Here is a 23,709-nt window from a genome sequence, read left to right on the forward strand (position 1 = left end):
TTGACATTGTAGACTGCCAGTGACCCAGAATGGATCTCATTACATTTTGGGAACAGTTCGGTTTGGTCAAAGTTCTAAAGTTCTTTAAAATCTTCCCATTTGCTTATAATGGAAGAAATATGTGCGAGGGGCGGGGTTTGTTGTGCCTGGCACCACTTGTTAATATTAATAATGATTTAAAGCTTCAGGTTAATGTTGCAGGGACTAGCTATGAATACTAGATTTCAAACACACTTGCACAGACAAACACACACCTAAGTGAATTACTAGGGTTTATAACTCTTGAGGAGTAAAGGAAAAGGGGGTTTTGACAGACATCAGACATTTATTCCCTCGGATTATCTGCTGATTGAAAATAATGGAGTATAGTTATTTTCTGCATTAACTAAAGCCCTGCTGTGTCTGTATTGTCAATTGTCATTTGGTGTGTCTTTTAGTTGTAATCAGAAAAAAGAAAATTCCAAACCATACTGTTAAAATCTTCCAAAAAGAAGAGCAATTTGACAATAATTGACCAAAGAACAGTTATGTGTTTTTTAAATTTATTGCAGGTATTCTTTATGTACATATGCTTATTTACATAGTTATCCATGTTTTAATCTTTTTAAGAGTCTTTTAGTAATTTCCTGTTTTCCCTCTAAGTATGATTAAAAAATCCCATGAACAATCATAAAAAAAAAAAAAAAAAAAAAAAAACAGGCTATAAAGAAAGAAGCAGGACCATCTATTTTTAATATATGCAAGAGCAAGTGAATTTACATATTTGAAAAATAAATACTATTGACAACATTTCATCAACTACAAGCATTTAAAATAGCCTTTATTTGCATGTTAGACATACTGTATCTCTGACAGAAAGTATCGATTCATACAGTGAGACTGAGCTTAGCCTTACACTGTGTATGAAGTTTTGTCTTTTATTTATTCCTTTAAAATAAAATAAAAATTACTCTTTCTAGACTTAGGATTGTGCTTCTGCTGTGTAGATTTAAGTTGGATTTGATTGTTGTAGAAATGCTGTTTTTCCAAAAAAGACCAAATATCATAGAACACACATTTTCAATGGGAAGTTGCAAGTAATAGGACTTCTTTGTCAGGTTATCAAAACTGTTGTCAGTCATTGTAGTATTTTAAATGCAATAACCTTTTGTCATTCAGTCTGATGTTATGGTAATACTATCCATTTCACACATTTTTTACATTTCAGAAGTGTACTTGTTTATATTGTACATTTTAAGGCTTTTGCAGCATAGTAACATGTCAAAGTATAAGTCATTTTTAAACACCACAGTAGGTAAGTGAACCTATCAATATCCACTCTTTTCACAGAACCTAACCCTAAGGGTTAGGGTTACAGATGAACATGTTTAAAGTGATGTGATTTAGATTGTGTTTCAGCCACAACCAAGACGCTCCCCTTCAAATGAAGTCTGATATATGTATATTGGCCTTAAACCTTTTCTGCTTATAACCCTAACCTGATCTGGTGGATGGTTAGAGAATTTATAAAGTCACATATAAATAATGTTTACTTTGTATTTAGTTTCCTTGAAGAACAATTACAGTCAAAGGGATATAGGACTGAAGAAACTTAAACATTTTAAGTAGAGTTGGGGCAGAAATGTGCAGCTAGTTTCCAAATGCAGACGTAAAACTACCTTAGTCAGCACTTAGCCATGTCCCCAGTGCTGTCCACTAAAACCAAAGTCAGACTGAAACGACATCATTTTCTGACTTAATGATGTGACATTATAGTAGCTGTTATATATAACTGAGATCAAATAATTATCATATTTAAAAGCTGTGTTTATAATTTTTTCGGCCACTCGGGGGCAGAATATCTCGAGTCCCCAGACCCAACATATTATCACCTTATAAATCTGTTATAGCTAATGTGTTAGCAAACAGTTGCTCATTTACACCTTAGCAGACACAGTGGAACATTTGCATTCATTTGAAGTGGTCTCTGGCCATCTGACAAATATACATCCACTATCCACAGTCAAACATGAACTGGTCATTGTATATAACTTTATTTATAATACAATGGATTGGTGCTTTAAGTTTTGATAGTTTTAGTATTTGTTATTTTTTGTCACCCAGTTAAGGTCAACAGAATGGTAGGGTCTCTTGCATACCACTTGTTTACACATGTAAAGTAAGTAGTGACAGTTTATCAAGGTGGACAGTTATTCTCGCATTTTCTCATGTCATGTTACCGATTATAGCATAAAAGCCTTTTTATACTACACAGCAAATGTAATGACTGTGACCATCCTGACAAATTCAAGAGCAAGAAAATTCACTCAGGAGCTGCAACGAAAGCTCCCTTTATGTTTTTTTTTGTTTTTTGTTTTTTTTTTGGGGTTTTTTTGTTAACTCATAGCAATTTTACTATTTAAGTAAGAAACCTACAAAAATGAAAATGACAAGTCAGGCTAATGTGACAGAAAACAAATACACTATCATTTTTAGACTTATTTGGGACTTGAGCATAAAGGTTTCTTACGTTAAAAACATCTTCATTTATCACTGAAATACTGAGATCTAAGAAACACCACAACACAATTTTTCCTTTGAACTGAGTCTGTCCATGAGTCTGTCCATAATGCATCTGAAGCAACACAGTGCCCACTGAGTTTGCTTTTACTTTTTCTGCACTTCAGCAGTCATAGTTTGATATGCTTTAGTCCAGTCTCTCTTTTGTTCCAGTTAATGGAAGCTGCCTGCAAGTGCAGCTGCAAGCTAAGTGATAAGATGCTTTCCTACTCAGCCCACTGTATGAATGTCCGTCATTCTCAGTGAACCAAGGGTCATTAAGGTGAACAGCAACACATCTGTTGTAAATTTGAAAAAAAGTTCATCTAAACCCTGACTCATTTAGATTGTTGTGTTTTTGTTTTTCATTCCTTATATTCTGACAGTAAAAAAAATACTTAGCTGTTCTCATTCCACTCTGGCATGATGCTGACACTATGTACAGTGTGATACTGATGTGGTGATAGTGTACGCGGTATCCCATGGGTATAGATGTACTCGTTTCCCTGTAGGCCAGCTGTTGGTGACTGGATCCCTGCCCCAGGACTGCACTGTCGGCCCAGAGTCTGGTGGGTCATGGGGCCTTGGTACATGGCCGTATGGTGGCCGTCACCGAGCTGTGGAGAGGCATGACCTCCCACGCCTCCAAGTCTGGACACCAGAGACCCTGAGGTGAAGTGAGCAGAGAAGTGCTGGTAGGGCAGCCGCTCCATTGGCTGCATGGTGGTGACTGAGCAACTCCCATAAGGTGAAACGCTGGCCCATGTGTTACAGCTGATGTCCTCCAAACTGGGAACAGGCTCAGCTCCCTGTGACGCAGTGGCATACATACAAGCCTGTCGCTGGCTGGATTCACTGCGGTAGGGTCCGCTGGTCAGGCCCAGGGTCTGGGCATAGCCAACGGGTCGGTAGTAATGGTCCTCCTCGCCGGATGAGCTCTCCACATAGGCCTTCTTATAGCTGTGTTCACCTGAATGACAGTCTTCCTCCACTGCAGAAAAAATGAAATAAGCACAGTTACTTAATCGTTATTTTGCTATCACCTAAGAATAAACAAGTGTAAGTGGATTTTGTTCTATACAGTTATTTAAGTCAATGAATACATTGGATTTAAAATGCTGTACAAAATACAGACAAGCCGTTCCCAATGTAGAAGGTCTTGGAGGTAATCTTTGCGTCCCTTTTCAACACCTATATACATTGAACAAAAATAGAAATGCACCAAGTAATTTTTTGTTTCAAATTATTATTTTTCTATTAATTGGGAAATATTTCAACTAAACAAATATTTTTTTAGTCTTGCCTAAATATTCAAGCAACAGAAACATAACTGGCAAATTGGTACACACTTCGTGAGTTATCACAGATGGAACACACTCAGTGGACATAGTTTACAGCACTCAGTACAGAGTGTGGTTTTTTTTTGCCATACTTCATAAGTTCATTTAACTTAGCATTTTTGCTTGTGCATTTATATTTTTGTTCAGTGGACTGACATTAACTTCTGTCTGGTACTGTGCATTGAAATTTGGTGCTATAGTGTAATGGTTGTTGAAAACTAAGGCCAAAGGCTCACAACCAAGCACCAGACTCAGGATAGACAACAAGCTTGAATTTCAGGACTGTGGGACCCTGTCAAGGGCATGAGCTCTTCTAGCTGCAGTGTAATTCATATTACTGTGAATGTGAGCTGTCCTGTACTGAATCACAATCTGCACTGGTTTTCTACTTTCCTGTGTTAGAGTGATCTCGTACCTTTCCTCTTAATGCAGTGGTAGTCCTGTCCATGCTCGTGGGGTAGGGGGTAGGAGCCCGACTGAGGCAACATGTCCTGTGAGGTGCTCGTAACCCCATTGTCACATTGGGAGTACTGGGTGCTCAGGGTGTTTGAGGTGGCCATGCCCTGAATTTCCCCGCTGAATGGGCTCTGACTAGAGCCCACCCTCTGACGCACTGTACTGCGAGGGACCACTGGGTACTCCTTGGTACTATACAATAGTAAACAAATTAAATTACTTCAGAATTTACGGTAAGACTTTACACAGAACCCCAAGAAATCAGGATGTGTTTGCAAAGAAAATCCTCTCCATTCACTTTAAGTAAATCACACCCACTTAGGCTACATTGAAAGATGCTCCTCTGGGGAAAACCCCCCACTCTGCTGAAAATGCCAACATGTACTTCCCTCCTATTAATCCACAGGATCCATCAATACATCATTTTGCTACTTTCAGGTCTTTGATTTCAGAGATTGCTTTGGTTGAAAAAGTGACCTGGTTTTGCAATGAGCTCTCCCTTCAAAACCATAACCAAGAGCAGACGTGCATAGCTTACTATGCTTGGCTGTACTGAACAATGGCATGTAAGATTGATAGTGTGGTTTGGATCTCAACCAAGCTCTGTACATTTGCAAATTTTAGGTGAATTGCAATTCACTCAAAATGTCGTATTATCTTGTGGGATGCACCTACTTAACTAACTTAATGTGTGTCTGTTTTAATCAAACGCACCATTTTTAACAAAATAAGGGTAGTAAAACTGTCTACTAAGAATGACTAATGAATGCCACAGGGTACAGAAACCTTTTGTTGCAGGATTAATCTGTAACACTTAATTACAAAAATGAAAGGGGACCCTATTTTAGCATTCTGCAGAAAAGCCAACTCTTTTTCTCTGATTTAACATCTTTACATTTGGGCTCAGGTCTGTGTATGCTGCCTAAATGGGGGAGTGGGTGGGTGGTGAGGTTAAAAACCAGACTTTCTCCTTTGAAAAAGTGTTTTCCATGCAGTACGGATGCTCCATCCCTCATCTGGACTGAATAAGAGAGAGGGAGAGCAGTGCGGTTGTGTACTGGGTTGGCTGCCGGACCAAATGATACCACGAGTTCAACATAAATGCACACCCATCCACACATGCACAGACTCACAGGAATAGCTAGAACGTCTATGTCCAAAGAGCTGTGTGGATGGGAGATGTTACAGTTATGTTTCAGAGGTTCTTCCAGATCAGCCATAAAAGTCTTCGACATGAAAACTGGCTGATGATCAAGAATTACACTTACATCACTGAAAATAACACTCACTGAAAATGACACTCATAACTGGCGAGCATTTGGGTTACTGAAAGATTAAAGTGGGGCTTGTTAAGTGACAGTACAACTACAATGTCAGTAATCCCTTACCAATTGCGGTAACATTTGATATCTTTCCATTTGAGTCAGTATTTACATTTATAACTGTAGAGAAAGAATGAAATAAATACATTACTATAGATATTTGATACATACTTAGTAACTAAAATGAACACTGCTATTACCTTTGCATTCTGGACATTCGATGCAGCTCCATGTCATCACTTCCACGGAAACCTTTTGCAAATGGATTGTTCTCAATCTTAAGCTGAGTGATCTGCAAACAGAACAAGTATTAAAACTGATTAAAACTGGCATATGCATAGCCACAGTTGTACATTTTGTTTCAAAATATTTTTAAACAGATTTTGTAAGAAAAAAAAAAAAATTTGATTTTAATGTATGGATATGTAGGTGCATTTAGATATTTAATTTACTGATACTGATTTAATTTCCATATGTTTTTCTAATTTACTTTTTAAATTTAATGTTTGTTTTTTCTCTGTTTTATTCAAGGTAAATTTGACCGCAATTTTCCATGTTCTGTGTGGTTCTCTCATTATGTCCTGTATGTATATGTAATGTCCTTTAATGGTTTTGGTTTGCATTAATATAAAGTTGTGTACAAATAATCAATTCATCAAAATGGTGAGCGGAGTTCACAGTTTTTTTCTAAAGAGCAGACTCATTTTTGTTGGGAGGAGATTTATGCATTTGAATGGGATACTTGTGGTTCAGTTCTCTGAAGTTATGATGATGATAATCATGTTATGCTATCATCATCATCATCATCATTATTATTATTATTATTATTATTATTATTATTATTATTATTATTAATAATAATAATAATAATAATAATAATAATAATAATAATAATAATAATAATAAAAACAATAACAGGTTATTAACATGAGAAGAGATCATAGACTTGATGTAGATATTACTGCATTACATCCAGCTCTTAAGAACATATAGAAAAGTTGAAAAAGAACTAAATGAAAATATATTATTGTAATGTTAATTATTTAAATACAATTTAAATAGTAAAACAACAAGATCTCTGAATCAAAATAGTCAGTAGTCAACTGATGTCCATTTTATGAAAAACTTTTAGCTGCTTTTAGCCACTGGGGAGTCATGTGTTCTGTCATATAGAGACTGCTTTACTTTCTGTAACCCTTGACAAATAATGGCTTCATCCAGTTAACAGTGAGCAATGTTCTTGCAGTCTTTAAGAAAGCATACAATATCTAACATTGTTTCCTGATAAACAGGAAGTGGAGAAACAGATTTAATAAAAGCACCAAATGGTCTGCTGCGAGAATTTTTTTTTTTTTTTTCAGTTTTTCCAGAATATTTGCATTTTTGAACAGTCCCAAAATGGTCAGCCACTATATCACAGATCCTCTAGCATTTATTGCTACTAAATGTCCATCTACTTTGTTTAGAAAATGTGTAACTGTTTGGTCAAAGTAATTATTTTATTAGCCATAGGTTACTATCAGCTGCAACTATGATGTTTATAATCTGTAGAACATGCAGATTAATTGGCCAAACTTATATCCAATAGAGAATGGTTTCTCACAAAAAAGACAACATATGTTTATCAGTTTGAGGCTCACTGAGGGGTACTGGGGTCTCTTTTTACAAGAATAGCTTTTGAAGGATTTAGATGCCTATGCTCACAACTGAATAACCGAAGAGGATAAAATAAGAAATCACATTTCCAGAAACCCACAATGCTTTTAGGGATCTTTAGCTATAGACACTAAAATAAAAATGTGTCTCAATAGGACATATTTATTGCATAATTCATAGCATTACATTTGAGGCTTAACGGGTAGTTGGCTGCATGCTTGACAGATGTAAACACTACAATTTATTACATTTTAGTAGAAACATCTTAATGACAAGTTTTTTAATACCAAACAGAAAAAAAAATGTGTGGGATTTGTTTTGTTACACACCCTGAAATAGTAACTTAATCCCAAGAAGGTTAAACACAATCCAGGGATATCCCTCTCATGAGCAGTGGTTTCTGGCAGGTAATTAGTTGGCAGGTCTTATGTGCTTCCAACTTTTCTGACAAGACTGAAGGTTTAGCCTGCATGCTGGCTGTCACTTTCACCAGACCTTATACATCTCTGGTGTGACACTTTGCTAGCTTCTTGTTAATACACCCTGTCTGGCAGAGCATTTAGATATTGTTTCACCTGTTTTTTTTTTTTGTTTGTTTGTTTTAAACAGGGGTGTCAAACTCATTTTAGTTCAAGGGCCACATTCAGCCCAATTTGATTTCAACTGGGCCGGACCAGTGAAATAATAGCACAATAACCTACAAATAATGAGAACTGTTTAAGTGTAAAAATAAAATGAAATTATTAAAGTTTTTACATTTATAAAGTATCCATTCACAAAAATGTGAATAACCTGAAAAACTAGAAATTTTTTAACAAAAATAGCTGCAATTTGAGCAGTATTATGCCACAACTCATCATTTATACAGGGTGGGGAAGCAAAATTTACAATGAGCAGTTAGTTGTTTTTTCTCAGCAGGCACTACGTCAATTGTTTTGAAACCAAACATATATTGATGTCATAAACATACTTAACACTATTATCCATACCTTTTCAGAAACTTTTGCCCATATGAGTAATCAGGAAAGCAAACATCAAAGAGTGTGAGATTTGCTGAATGCACTCGTCACACCAAAGGAGATTTCAAAAATAGTTGGAGTGTCCATAAAGACTGTTTATAATGTAAAGAAGAGAATGACTATGAGCAAAACTATTACGAGAAAGTCTGGAAGATACTATTAAAGAAGAATGGGAGAAGTTGTCACCCGAATATTTGAGGAACACTTGCGCAAGTTTCAGGAAGGGTGGGAAGGCAGTTATTGAGAAAGGAGGACACATAGAATAAAAATATTTTCTATTATGTAAATTTTCTTGTGGCAAATAAATTCTCATGACTTTCAATAAACTAATTGGTCATACACTGTCTTTCAATCCCTGCCTCAAAATATTGTAAATTTTGCTTCCCCACCCTGTACATGTGCATTATATGTAGATCACAGTGGATCTACAAAGGCACAAATCATTTAAGACTCAGTATTGTTGATATTTGGGGTTTGGAACTAAAATGAGTTTGACACATTTGACTGTTAATATCCTCAGTGTAAGTTTTTGCATATATTTATCCTGTGGGTCAAATTGGAACCTTCGGAGGACCAGTTTTGGTCCACGGGCCGTATGTTTGACACCCCTGCAACAAAACAAAAAGCTTTTATATCCCCCTGTTTTAAAACTTTGGAATATAAAAGCTTTCAGTTTTGTTGCACTCTTTAGGCAACAGAGTGACAGTTGCAGAGTGACAGCATTTCTATACTTTGCAAACACATATGAGCTCCTGCTATAGTATGAATCTTGTTGAAAACAAAGTCTGACTTGAAACAATCAAGAACAATTCATTGGCAACTTCAAAGACTGCACAGTTTTACTACACTGTGTCCAAACTCTGCTCATTAAAATAACTGAGGTCTACATACACATATTTCCAGATGCTTTGGCTAGAGATTATTCTCAGAAATACGGACCTAAAATTAAATGAAATAAATGTCATAAAAAATTTTGAAGAAAATTTAGATAAAACAAGAAAGCTTCAACAAAATGTTTTAATTTGAGCAATGACGGAAAATATCCTGTCAGCTGACATTTGCACCAGTGTCATAAGCTGAGAGTCCAACAGGTGAATTGGACACGCGCTTGCAGCTCACATTATTGCTTTAGCAGATGTGAAGACTGGTTTGATTAGACAGTTGTTGCTAAAAGGGCTCTGGAAATCAGAAATTGCTTGTTTTTCTGCAGGTCTGGAAAGTCCTAATAATTAGCCCGCGGGGTCACGATCTCAGTAACCCCAATAACATGTCTGAAAATAATGAATGGTTTCTCCAGAATGTCGGCCATTTGCGCTTCCTGTTCCCAGAAATCGAGGCCGGACCTTGGATTGGCTGAGGGAACATTATGAGCGTTCGCCCCCTTCTCTCCCTTATTCCCCAAACTAAAAACCAATAGGCCTACACGGTCAAAAGATGTTAAACAGACTGTGTTTACACATATTTGTATTGCCCAGGAACCTTTCCCCAGAGAGCTGGGCAGAGTAAATATTTGACTGTATTTTTACTTGGTTCTACAGGGCTTGGGATGTGAGAAATAAGAAACTGTAGTACCTCAAAAATGCATTTATTTAACTTTATAAAATATTTGTTTAAGCCTTTGTAGACTATTGTCGCAAATTTCCCTCAATATTCCACTTTTTTGTGATGAGGTGCTGCTCAACACTCTTTGTGATTAGGCCTACTTGTGTCACTTGTTTATCTGTGATTCTTAACGTTCATGGGTGAATTTCAACGGCCTGTTTCGGTAATGATGTAATTAATTTCATGTCACTCCTATGATTTTTGGATCATTTTGATTTGTTTGGGTTGTTGACTAGAGGAACTGATCAATAGTCGCATCTATAAATTAATCTACGTACCTTAGACTGGTAGATTTCATTACTATTTTGCCAAATAGGACAATTATGCCAAATGTCACTAATTTGCGTCATAGCCATTGCATATGCAGATGAACAATCTTCGCTTAATTTAGCCTGTTTGAGAACAAAAACACAAGTTATTTGTAAATAAATTTAGGCACCAAAGGGATATTTGCCCCCTCCTCCACATGAACATTTGAAGCTGACAGATTTGACTTGAATATTGTCATTTAACTATTAAGATTAATAATAAATGATAAATAAAAATCTAAGTAAAGCACTAAAGACTTGTTCTATTTTTTTTATTATATATTAAATTATATATAATTTATATGTAATATTTTCCCTTAGACATATAAAGTTAACTCTCTGTCCTGTACTTGTTATTAAAAGCAAACAGACAATGCGCAAAAAAGTAGCCGACGCGTTAAACTCGTGGCGCACTGATATTAATACCATATCCCTGAGGTGAACCTTTTAAAATTGGCCTATATCACACAAATATATTACACTTATACAAGTTTCTAACACATATGATTACGATGAAATGAAACGGTTCGTCATTTGTCGTTTTTACTAAATTGCAGCTGTTTGTAAATAAGTGAAAGGAGTTGTGCCGCTGTGACCAAGACGCAGAAGAAAATGGAGTTTAATGCCGGAAATTTGGGCATGCAGGATTTTAATCATAGTATGGACGTAGAACATTGGCACATACTTTAAAAACTATTGCAGATTTTATATCAATTTTAAAATTCACAAATAGTTGCACATAGAGTTTTTATCGTTTAAAATATTACAGTAAAAAGGATTATTGTTATTATGTTGTGTAATTCTGTGCGCACTGCGGGCCTGTACTTAAAAGAATGTCTCTTGAGGTCAGACGTGATCTAATCGAAGATGCAGTTTTTTCCCCTCATTTATCAGTGGCTCAGTGTGGTATCAGTTTCGCTGACTCTTATAGGCCCCTGTCTTAATCTGGTTCAGAACGAGTACATTGTAAAAACGCAGAAGACGCTCCTGATTGTAATATTGCGTTTTTCACTCTTCCTGTTTAGAAACATCGACATGACATCTAAAGTAGTGCAGGGTATACTGTGTCGTAAACAGACAGCGTAAACAACACCAAAAATCCAGAAGCATCCAGACTCACCTTATGGTTCTGGTAGGACGTAACCGCAATGAAAGCAGTCTCAGGGAAGACGTGGGTGCAGAAGGCTGTGTTTTTAGACCCGAAGCCGTTGTTTTCATCGGCTTTCACAATGTGGATCCTCGGCTGATACTTATGCATCGAATTTAAGATGATCTGTGATAAACAGACATGTGCATACACACCTTTAGATACTCGATTTCTTGGTAATTTTCGTTAAAACAGTTTAAAAAAGCAAAACAAAAACGAGATAAACTCCAACAGTGGGGCTGCTTGAAGTGGTAATGGAATAAACATTATTTTGTCAGAATAACTATCTTAATTATTTAATATAGCTGCATATATATTTTTTCTGTTACTTTGCTTATTTTTCTTAAAATAATATGTCCTTACATTTCAGAAGGTGGTGCAGCATCAATACTTAGAATACATGCATTGGTCTCCTCAACTTGTAAATTATTTATTGAATTTTCATGTGGTTCCTGAATTTCATTCTTTTCTCTTACAAATAAAGACATTTCCACTATATGCTGATGTACATATTGAAAGGGTAACATACTGAATTAGTTATAGGTTGTCCATTTGACTGATTGCTCTTATGCTCCTATGATATTCAGCCACAGGACACACAAGTATAAATATTATAATATTAACATTCCATGCTGATGAAATTAAGAGAGCAAATTCAGTGATGGAATGAAAATGTATTTCTTAGAAAAGGATGATAAAACTATATCATTAAAAAATATGCCATAATTACATTTATTATTATATGCATTTTTTCTATTATTTAACTTCTTAGCACTTTCAGTTAAAACATTTCCAAACATTTACATGTTTTGTTGTTTGTTTTTTATTAGTTTATTGTATTTAGATGTGAATCCAACATTCTATTGTTATAGATCATTTGAATATTCTACATCCATTTTTTAAATATTCTGCATTTGAATGTTTGTCATGTTTGGAGCATAAAAAAGATCTTAAAACCACAAATAGCTATTTGGTTCCTCTTCAACCAAAAATAAGCATTTGATGGAAAAACATTCTAATTAGACATTATTATGCCATTTTGCACAACTCTAAGTTGCCACATAAAAAGGCTTGGATCAACTGTTATCCCACAATGTATTTTATCTTTTGAACCACTGATTCTACCAGAGAAAAAAAATGGAGATTGTTAGCATTTCAGTGTTATCACAAATGTCTTCTTCAGACATTAAGGTCAACACTTTAAAAATAATATAAAACAGATGTGTCAAACACCTGTGTAAATCTTACTAAATAAAAAAACAAACAAAAAAATAAACAAAAACATCTCATAAAGATCTGAGTTCACAGTAAAAGGAATCAAAGTTTTACTGTTTTTGAGTAATTGACCAACTTATCCTTTCTCAGACAAAGCAAATAAAAATCTTCAACTTCTTTATTTTTTGCTGAAAGTGTTGACTGCTACAGTATCTTCAGTTAAACATATACATATGGGAGTCAGAGAATTGTTCAAAGTCTTTGAGGGTAAGGTAATCTTACTCACAGAATCCTAGAATGTGCTTTTGTGTTTAAAAAATGTGTTAAAAAAAACAAAAAAAACAAAAAAAACTCAAGCAAAGGAAACGGTTAACACTTATATTTCCAATTAAATCAGGCCACACTCTTTATTTTCTGCAAAATGGATCATCCATCAGTCTGGTATATTTCTGATAAATGAGCGATAACCCTTGTTATGTAATGTTGTGCAGTCTCAGTTCATTGCTATATAACAATAGTGTTTGTCCCAACCAGATGAGTAATAGGCTGACATAAGGACCGGCCCCTCTAACCTGACTAACCTACTTTATGTTAAGTGAATACTACTCCCAGTGGCTAGCTTGGCGACATTAAGACGCTGTCCACACAGCTGAACTTGAGCCTTGAACCTCTCTTTTGAGGCCCTCTCATCCGTGGGGTTTAAGTCTAATTGTTTTGACGGAGCAGGGAGACACGGTCATCAGCCTTGAGGAAATCTAATGGTTTTTATTTTCATTAAACCCACTTTACATTAAGACTTTTAAAAAACAGGGCTTGCCCCCCTCTCCTTCTTATATCCCTGGCCCCCTCTCCTGCCTCCTCCAGCACCCCCTCCTCCTGTCCTGTCCCATAGGCATTCCTCCTATCTGTTATCTGTTCACTTGTTTTTGTACCTGCCTTTCACTGCCAGCATGAGAAGAGACAATGGTCTGCCCTGACCCCTGGTACCTGTGGGGACATCCTGTCACTGAATCTTTTCTGAAAGCCGAGTCAACCATAGTGATTGACACAGACAATACAAAAGCAATCCATTAATAATTTCCAGTTGAACTTGATTTCATTTCATGGTGCAATAGTTTTTTGTAATGGGCAGGAACGGGGTAGTTCAACCCTCTGCCTGCCTTGCCATGTCTCTTGTACCATGTGAGATGATTTCATGGAAGGATTTGTGAAGCATGTCGCTTTTGTGAGATAAGCAGAGCTGAGATCAAGTGCAGATGACTTGCAGATGACTTGCAGATGCAGAAATCAGCTTTTACAAATGTTACAGTCAATCATAAATGAAACTCTTTCCAGGGTTTAGATGCAGCTTTAGACCTAGAAAACAACACCTGGATTTGTTCTCTGGGGCTATAATGAAATTTTATTATATGCATCATATTTAGAAATTACATCCCATATCTGAAAGTGACTTTACTTGTGTAAAAGACTTTATTTGTGTAAAAAAATAAATAAAAACTCAGACACCAGAGAACAAAATAGTATATAGTATATATATATATATATATATATATATATATATATATATATATATATATATATATATATATATATATATATATATATATATATATATATATATATATGAATTTATGCCAATTTGGCCATAACTGATTAATACATTATAACAACAGTTCTTTTCTTCAGTTTCAGACCCAAAAGAGAATGTCTGTGTGTCTCCTCTGGACCTAAACTTTAAAAATATACCTTGAATTGCCATAGATCTACCTTTTTTTTTTTTTACTCCTCTATTATTAAAACACTGTGTATGAAAGTTTCCCTGTGGAATTCTTTTGTCTTCATTTAAGTCTTGTTGCATCTCCAATGTCATTTTAATTGTTTTACATCTTTTAGTTTTTGTCCTTTACATCAATTTTTTCCATGTTACACATTGTATATCATGTGCATTTTGTTACATATTTGTGTCTTGTTGCATTTTTTGCATAAACTTTTACAACTGAGGCCTCTCCTCTGCACTTCACTTCATAGTTAAACATTCATAAACTCTTCCAGAGGACACTCTTCTGTTTTAATTTAGAAAATGAATTCACCTGTCATACTATTGTTATATATTTTCATCTGACAATTGGTGACCTAATAAAAACATCTCACTCACCCACTTAGGGTCAGGACCCTAAGCTTGAAAAACAAGAGTAGAGAATGAGACCTTGTGAAGCAAAGAAAAATTCCACTGCTCATGCTTTTATTTCTCTCTCTTTTTTTTTTTTTTAAATCAGTATGAAAAAACATACAAATGCCCTGCTTCCTAACCTGAAATCTATACCTTTGCATCTGCCTGTAAAGTTGTCCTAATTTAAAGATTAATATTTAACCTTATAGTTTATGCTCATAGTCATAAATGAGGCATCAACCTTCTTTCTGAAAGAGCTGACAGACTGTGCAGATAAAAGTAGGTTAAACAAAGCATTTTCCCATGCATTCATTACTGGATTATTTGAGGTCGGCAGAGATACATGCAAGCTCAGGACTGACCACAACAGTTCATACAAACATGCCATTCACCCACAGAGGTTTTGGAAGCTACAGTAAACATATCTGCCACTGAGTTGCATATAAATGTATTGACATATTTTATTCTGTGGGTTCCCAAGGTCCAGTATGTGTGTTAGCAAAGGGAGGGGTATGTGTATGTACGGGGTGTTGCTGGAGACCACCCACCAGGGGCCCCAGCACACGTCTCGTCTTCCCCCAGCCCAGCCGTTGCCCGGCCTCTTTGCCTGTATCTCCCAGCCTCTGGATGATAGTATTTAATGATAGTGAGGGATCACTCTGGGTTTTGAGCCGCTGCCCTTTGCTTTCAAGTTCCACCACATCAGAGAGTTTCCCCGAACCTCAGGATTAGCAGGCTTTGTACACCATCATCTATTGCTCATTGCACACTGCCATCTGAATATAAACAGTGAGATCATAACACTCCACCTTCCTGGCTAAAAACATGTGTGGGAAGACAGAGGGAGAGGGAGACGAGTGCAGGAGGAAAACTGAGGGGGGAGATGAAGAACGCTGAGAAAAATGCCAGGACTGGAATGGGAGATCAAAACAAAGAAAAAATGGTGCACTGGTATAAAAGCAGGGACACAAGCAAATTAGGTAATAAGATAATAATATGCCAGATTAAGTGTTAGAGAAGACCCACTGCTATCAGACTTCAATGCTCAACAATGACTCATAGACTGATGATTACTAATTTACTTTTATTTTTATTTGGTTTTCTTTTGTTGAGCTAATGGAAAAATTTATTTCCCTGTGGGCATAAATTCAGTTTATCTGAATCTGTAATAATTTGTAGGAAAAAGCATATTGACTGATATTGTCTATAATAATGAAAACAAAGTGGTGATGAATCTAGAAGTGGCTAAAATCCATGCATTCTTAGTACTAAGCAGTTTTACATCCCTACAAATTTTTCCTGTGCATAGCTACAGAAACTCGTATATCTTATCTATTCATTCTTTTCTCCACAGTAAAGTCTCCCTCTCAGTCTGTTTTGTCATCATGATACGGACTGCTCTATACACCAAGGGGTCATATTTTTTATGTGTTATAGGCCCATCAGTTCACAACCTTGATGTTGTGAAGGTTATCAATGATGGAAAATAAAACAATAACATGTCTGGAGTGTATTGTAAAAGATAGTGAGTAGCCTACTTTGGAAATGTAAGGAGCAGAAACAAGCAATTTGTGTTAAAATGGAGGGTAAAAGTAAAAATTGTCAGGAAAATATTTTTTTCAAGTAAAGTACTGTCACCGATACATAGAAAGTATTGTGACGTTAAGTAAATGCATTCAGTAGCAGAAGTCCAACATTAAAATTTCTGCAGATGATAATCACTGTAGCATACCAAAAAAGTGGAAATATTACACAAATAGCACATTTCACTTCGGTGTACTTGATTGATTGTCATATGTTCTTGATTTTTCAATAATATGCAAAAATATGTCAGTGTTTACAAAGAAAATTGTGCAACATGTATTCAAAGTCATAATTATCCCACTGAAAACCATGCTGAGTTTTAAGATCCTCAGCCTAATCATAGGAGTAAAAAAAACATTTAGCTCTTTACACTTAACGTTTCCACGGAGGCCTCACAACACTCAAATGTCCCTCTTCTACTCAGACTTCTCAACAGTCCTAGGTTTGCAAAAGCTCAGCCCTGCTTGGTCTGCTGAGTTTAATTACAAGATTTCAGCACGACCCCCCCCCCCAAAAAAAAAAAACAAAACAAAACAAAACAACAGCTTCAGTCCCTGTCCTGAAGCGGTCCAGCAATATGTTATGGTCTCATGTCTTAACTGCTAGTAATTATAAATCATCTCCAAGATATTTCAACTAGCTGGACCAACAAAACTGATGGGGAGTGTATTTCTGGACAGCCACCAGCAGTTCATTTATGAATCTCATTGTGCTGTCTCCCAGAACGAGAAGAGGGTGAGCCAGGAACCACTGCAACCAACGAAAAAAAAATAAAGCACACATTAACCTAACAGTGCTCAAGCTCCAGCTCATCTCCGGTTTCATTTTGCCAGCTGGGCTTGGGCGAAGCGATTGCAAAAACAATCTGCTCTAGGTGCCATGCAAACACAGAGTAGCTTGTGTATGTGTTTAGTGACTGAATGGCTGAAAGCAGTTTGTCATGGTTTGGAAAGAATCATAGATGTATCTGTCTAAATGAGTATGATGCATTCACTTTCATATGATTGACACATGACTGTGAGTCTTCACTGTGTGGCAATATCAGTTACTGAAGTGCCTTTTCGGTCATAATTGTTTTCTCTTTAAGGATTAGGCCCATTACAAGCAATCTAATTACAGTACATCATGTCAACAGCAACATATCTAATTTGGCCTCAGCATGGCCATTGAGTCAAACTTTATGAAAAACAGGCCCATAAGTAGAAAACATGGTAATGAAGTAAATGATGTTTGTGTTTTCTCTCTGTTTTGAGTCTACAAAAGCTATCAAAAAAGAAACAAACAAATAATAGAAAAAAGTTTGGAGCCAGAGAGTGAGTTCAGAATAATGAGGAATTCAAAGTTTGGAAATGGGTACCATACAGGGTCTTGCTGTGTGTAGAAGGTGGGGTGCAATTGCCTCTTTCCTATTTGCTAAAAAGTGTCCAACTGCTTCCCTCAACTTATACAAGCTGACTTCCAGGAGGTCTGAGACTTTAATGTATCCAGGGAGTGCTATAATAAACCTGGGCCAAAGTAAAACAGTTTCCAGGACACATAGTTATTCTGCTTTTACTGGGAGTGATGTTAGGATAAATAGAAACTAGAAATAGCAGCTTTGGGTGATTTTTTGTTAAAAAAGTGAAATGTTTTTTGTCCTTCCAAATTGCATGTTCTGGAACAGATAATCAGAACATTATTCCATTATGTTTCACATTTTTCCTTCATGAAACTTACAGACTAGCCTTAAAATAGAGCAAAATATACAAATGCTACTGCGTAGATATTCACTTCTGTGTCACTGCATCAGGTCAAGACTTCATAGTGATGTCCTGGACTTAAAAAGTTTATCTGAGAAACAGAAACAACATGATTAACATCAGTTTTTCCTCAGTTAAAAAAAACCCACTCACTTGGTTTAGGGTGAATAGAAAACATGATAGATTTAAATTAAATTAATCATATAGGGTTTTTTTTTTTTTTTTTTAACTTTTGATGTTGATCAAACACTTCAAACTTTAACTTCCTTTCCAGCACAAGAAAACCTATTGCCAAGAAAAGCCTATGCAGATATACATTGAATTTTGATCTTTGACCCTTTAATCATATACACATCACATACGCAGAGTACAGTACTTACAGTAAACAAAAGGGGAAACTATAGAAAGAATCAAACCCCGGGGATAAAGAATTGTTGAAAAATTTGAAAAAGAGAAAAACAACGTAATAATAGGGATCACTTGTAAAATTCTGACTTTTTATTCATTAAAACCCAAACAACCACCAGTGACCAAAAACATCTACTGATCTAAAATGTTTAATAACTGTTGGAATAATTGGTGTAAAATGCAGTTTGTCATTTTTTCATGGTCATCAGATATTTGGACATTCAGAGGCTCTGTAGTGAATGTGTAAACACTGTCATCTTCTACAACATTGACTCATTAATAAAACTAATGTAGTTTGGCAAATGACAGCGGATGTAGATGCTTATTTTCATGATTAGTTAATGTTATATTTTGCTTTAAAAGTAATCTTTCCTCAGTTTTCTGTATTTTGATATAATAAACTTTGAATTTACTCTGAGCTTTTATGAACATCTACATGATCAGTGAATTAAATATAAAAAAAATACCTTTTTTTCATTGAAAAATGAAAAATGCGGAGTAATATTATAATAACTGGTGATAAATCACTTAAGTAAGATTAGATTTCAAGAAAAAATGGAAGTCAACACAGAAGTAGGGTTAAAATTTATTATTATTATTATTATTATTATGAATAATAATAATAATAATTTTTCAAATTATGTAAAACTTGAGTAATTTTACTCAACTTATTTTGACGATTTAAATGAATACAAACGGTTTGCAGTGGGGGAAAAAAAACAACTTAAAAGAGTATAGACTGACCCGCCACTGAATAGAACGCCACACAAACCGAGTGACCACGACATTTCTCAGACCGACAATAAACTGCACATTACTTCACAGAGCTATAGACGTGAGATCAAACATGAATAGAGATAATAAGCCTGTAGGCACCTACGTGTCCGAACGGATCCAGGTGGTTGTTGGTCAGCTTCAACTTCTGGAAGGAGACGAGCTGCCTCATCCAATGCGCGCCAGTGGCGGGGGAGTCCGGGTGCACGTACAGCCTCCCGGGCATGGCGGGCTCTGCCTTCCCGGTTACAGACCTGAAGGAGAGCGTAGCAGCACAAGTCATACTCTCACACCTTACACTCAGACTTTGACTCAGGAGTGCAGGAGTTGATCTGTTAGGATGTAGATTATGAGCAGGCTGCTCTTTAATTCATGTGCGTATTGGAATTATGCATGTGAATCATCTAGTAAAAGGGAAGTTTATCAAGATTAAAACGAGTCGAAACGGAAAATTCCATTTTAAAGAGAATTCTACAGAATGTATCAAGTACAAATTACAGTGCAGAGGATTTATTATTTATATTTATATTTGAATTTTTTAAGTGGTAGGTTGAACATTCAGCGGGTAAAAAAGACACATTTTTTAAATTCAATATCAAAATATGTCAGAGTGAAATGAAAAGAAACATCAGACCAGTGAAACATTTTGTTTTATTCAACAATGTAAACCAAATAAACACTAATGACAAAAAATACGATAATTGTTACAGCTCTATATAATCTTAGCTGCTAATTGGTGAATTGAAAATATCACGATATGATATAGAATTTGATCATGATGGATGTTTTATTTTCATAACTTAATAATCATGAAAATTTGTAAGGATATGACTTAATAATTCCTAAGTTTTGAGCTGTTATACATCATTTTTCTTCAGTATTGTAACAAGACAAAAAGTAATTCCAGGACATGCTCGGAACAGGTCATTATCGGCTGTATTGGCATGTGATTATCCTCTTTAATTTAGCCTTTCAGTGCAAAGCCCTGACCCCAACAAGGCATTCCTACCCAAGGTTAGATAGACAGACATGAAGGTAAACAAATGGCCATGATGTTTACGCCCTGCACTGAAGGAGAGCCTTATTCCACTGCACATACAGCTGGTACACAGTCTGGTACATGAATGTGTATGTAGACAGAAAGCTATAGGAAAAGTCACCAGCATTTATTCAACACCAAAAAGTCAGCTCCGGCAGAAACATTTCTCCCTGCTGACTCCATTTCTTGGCAACCATTAGAAAATACGCAGTTCATAATTCTCGAGGAATGAATATGTTCACTTCCGATTCTCCTCCATCAGGACAACAATATAAAATTTCCTGTTGGAGTGAACTCCACAGAGGGGCGGGTGCAACCCCCAAACAATGACCCTATTATGAAGAAATGTGATGCGCGTAAAGTTAAGGTACAGGCCCGTAAGAGTGTGTTTCGGTGATGCACAGTTTACATACCATTTATTGTCGGCGAATTTGTATCGATGATCGTCTGCAGGCACGACATCCATGAGGAGGATATATTTAGTTTTGGGGTTTAGTCCCGTGACCTTAACTTTAAAGCTGGGGAACATTCGCCTGTAAAGGGCAAAACAGGGTTTACATGGCGCTATTTCTGTCAACCCGTGGAAAGAATATGCAAAAATAGTCAGTCAAGTGTTTTAATGTTTTTTCTGTCCTGTAGAAGAAGGAGAAAAATCACTCGGGGTACACACAGATTATATAACATCTAAATTTGGCCATTTGCAAACGTTTAGTGAGAATATGCTTCCGACACGAACTATGGCATAAAAACGACTGTGCGCACACAAGAGCAATTTTTTTTTTCGCAATATAGAGCATATGAATTTATTTTTAATGAAGTGTTATTTATTTATTTTTTTTTTAGAACAAGACGAAAACAATTCCATAAACCCTCAAAGACCTAAAAACATCTACTGATCTAAAATATCGTTTGAACCACGAATCCTTTACAGTCAAATAGTTCAGGTAAAATACAGTTCGTCAATTTTCAACAGCATCAGATTTCTTATTCGGATGCAGTTTCTGTAGTGAACAAGGAAACACCATCTTCTGCAACATTGGCTCAGCAATAAAACTCATGTTTGATAAATGATAGTGCTTGTTGACACTTATTGTTATGTAGAATTAATAATGTATTTTTCCGAAAAAGTCACATTTTCTTCAGTTTTCTCCGTTTTGATAAAATTACATTTGAATTTACGAAACTTTAATGCACATGATCAGTAAATAAAATATAGGAAAATACCAGGTTTTCACAACAAAAATGCAAAGGATAATATTACACTATTCAGTGATATAGTGATAAATCACTTGGTAATGGTTTCATGTAGAGAGAAATTAATTTGGAAGTCACCACAAAAAAAAAGTTCTGGGTTTTGTAGGTTAATGTATAGTAGCACCGACATGTCACCCAAATGTGCACATTAGTTGCTGGAAAAGTCTATTTTGCAAACTAAATTACATGAAACCCAGTTACCAGTTAAAGTGCGGATAATAATAATAATAATAATAATAATAATAATAATAATAATAATAATAAATTTAGTCTGTGAAGTCTCACAACTTTTCGCATAACTCGCTAACTTTTTTTCTTTTTCCTCATATAGCTGACTATGGAGCAGATTGCCGAACACATTCCTCAGATATTTTGTAGCTGTCAATGCTGCTGGAAAACACATAATGTGAGTTAAGCAGCCTCGCGGGTCAAAAGGAGGAGGGATGCAGTACAGTATCATTTGACGCCAAACACACAGGAGTGAAATGACTGACGGGGATTTAATGAAGACTTTGCGCAGCTGTGAGAAAACAACTGCGCACTGAAATGTAGCTGCGTTCAATAATAAATTATATATGTCTGTTATAGAACAAAGAAGTTAGTATAGAGCAGACGCTGCGCGCACTGCGCCGACGTGCGCTGTTTTGCCTGGAGGAAAACGTAGACCTGAACTGAAAGACACGCTGCTGCAAAAGGGTTTCACGCAAAAAAGTGTTTATAGTAACACACGGTGGATAATTTAAAAATGTGTGGATACATGTGGATACAAACAGTGCTTTGAGCCAGAGGACCGTTTGTGTTTGGTATTGATACTACTGCATTTCCCAACAGTGGCCACCTAGGATAAAAAAATACATTTAGGCTCCACATTCCCCACACGTCCACAGGAGATATTCTGGATTTTGTCAAATGCGAGTTTAAAATCTCAATGCAAGAACAAAAAAAATTCACAGGGTACTTTCTACTTCAAGGTAAAAAAAAAAAAATAAAATAAAATAACTACAGCCAAGCGAAAAATAGTACAGAATAATAAGTTCGTTTACCTCCCGGCTTTAGTTATGATCATCTCTGTTCCCACCTCGTGAAACTTCATCCACAGTTCCCTCTCGTGCAGGTAGACTTTTATTCCTTCCATTCCCTGAAACATAAAACATTTGCGGTGTCTCTACAGAGATCATTTACACAGAGATATCATGATTGCGACGCTTTACTCTGGTTTTGATCTCATATTATGTATTTTTAGCAGCCAAACATTCATCTTTTGAACACCAGTTTTCTTAAGTTACGCCAACTTATGGAGTTACGCGTTTTGCACATTAAAGTTGCATGTATAAACAATATGGCGCGAGTTCCAGTGATGTTAAGCACCTCAATAACCTCTACCAAACTGGTTTTGAGTCAGTCAGACAGACACGGGCCTTTACACATGTACATTTAATAAACTACAAGCAATTCATAATAAGACTCAGGTAGTCTGGTTTCTGGGATGTTTTCATGCACATATCATAAAGAGTGTAGTGCAGATTGAAGCTACAAGAGATTTATTTGTTATTGGATAGGTAAAGCCAGAAAAGTGAAAAAAGGATAATTTTAAAGATTTGATAAAGTTGTCGCACAAAACAATTTTCTGAAACGAAACAACATGCAGTGACTCCATCTCCACAACACTCAGAGCAACAGTGATCTATAAAATGAACTGAAGAATGAAGCGGTGAGGCCTATAGACACTGACACATACTGACCTGCTGAATATAAGTTGTCTGTGATGACGGGGATTTACTCGATGTCCCAGTCGGTTTCTCTGATTTATTATCGTTCTGCAAATCTCTTGACTCCGAGCCACCACCATTACCACCGGGAGAGTTTTGGAGGCTAAAGGTCTCCTCTTGGTCCGCCATGACCGGAGATCCGAAAATTCTCCCCCAGCTGCAAGAGCCAAACAGAGGTGTCAGTGATGTGGATCTGGTGGATCCCGTAAACATTATTGAACACCTCCTAGAATTAATAACCTATAAACCTAACACACATGGACGGTTATACCTCATAGGGATCAAACCGCCTCTTTGAAAGCAAAAACATGTGATGCTTATTTCAAGTGTAAAGCTTTTAAAGTAAGAGCTACTGAAGCTGCTGAAGTT

General features: G+C 36.1%; 1 protein-coding gene across 1 annotated transcript in view; it reads right to left on the bottom strand.

The window, feature by feature from the left end:
• Positions 1-1,627: 1,627 nt before the first annotated feature.
• tbx5a (T-box transcription factor 5a) overlaps positions 1,628-23,709 on the bottom strand; it is a 22,844-nt gene continuing 762 nt past the window's right edge. Inside the window, exons 2-9 of the mRNA XM_030148278.1 lie at positions 23,314-23,497; positions 22,615-22,709; positions 20,731-20,850; positions 19,385-19,532; positions 11,362-11,514; positions 5,857-5,948; positions 4,294-4,526; positions 1,628-3,529 (exon numbers count right to left, since the gene is read on the bottom strand). Coding sequence (XP_030004138.1) covers positions 2,937-3,529; positions 4,294-4,526; positions 5,857-5,948; positions 11,362-11,514; positions 19,385-19,532; positions 20,731-20,850; positions 22,615-22,709; positions 23,314-23,469 — 1,590 coding nt within the window. The 5' untranslated portion in view covers positions 23,470-23,497 and the 3' untranslated portion in view covers positions 1,628-2,936. The remainder of the gene's footprint in view (positions 3,530-4,293; positions 4,527-5,856; positions 5,949-11,361; positions 11,515-19,384; positions 19,533-20,730; positions 20,851-22,614; positions 22,710-23,313; positions 23,498-23,709) is intronic.

The sequence above is a fragment of the Sphaeramia orbicularis genome, chromosome 12 (assembly GCF_902148855.1).
Source record: "Sphaeramia orbicularis chromosome 12, fSphaOr1.1, whole genome shotgun sequence".
Taxonomy (NCBI): Eukaryota; Metazoa; Chordata; class Actinopteri; order Kurtiformes; family Apogonidae; genus Sphaeramia; species Sphaeramia orbicularis.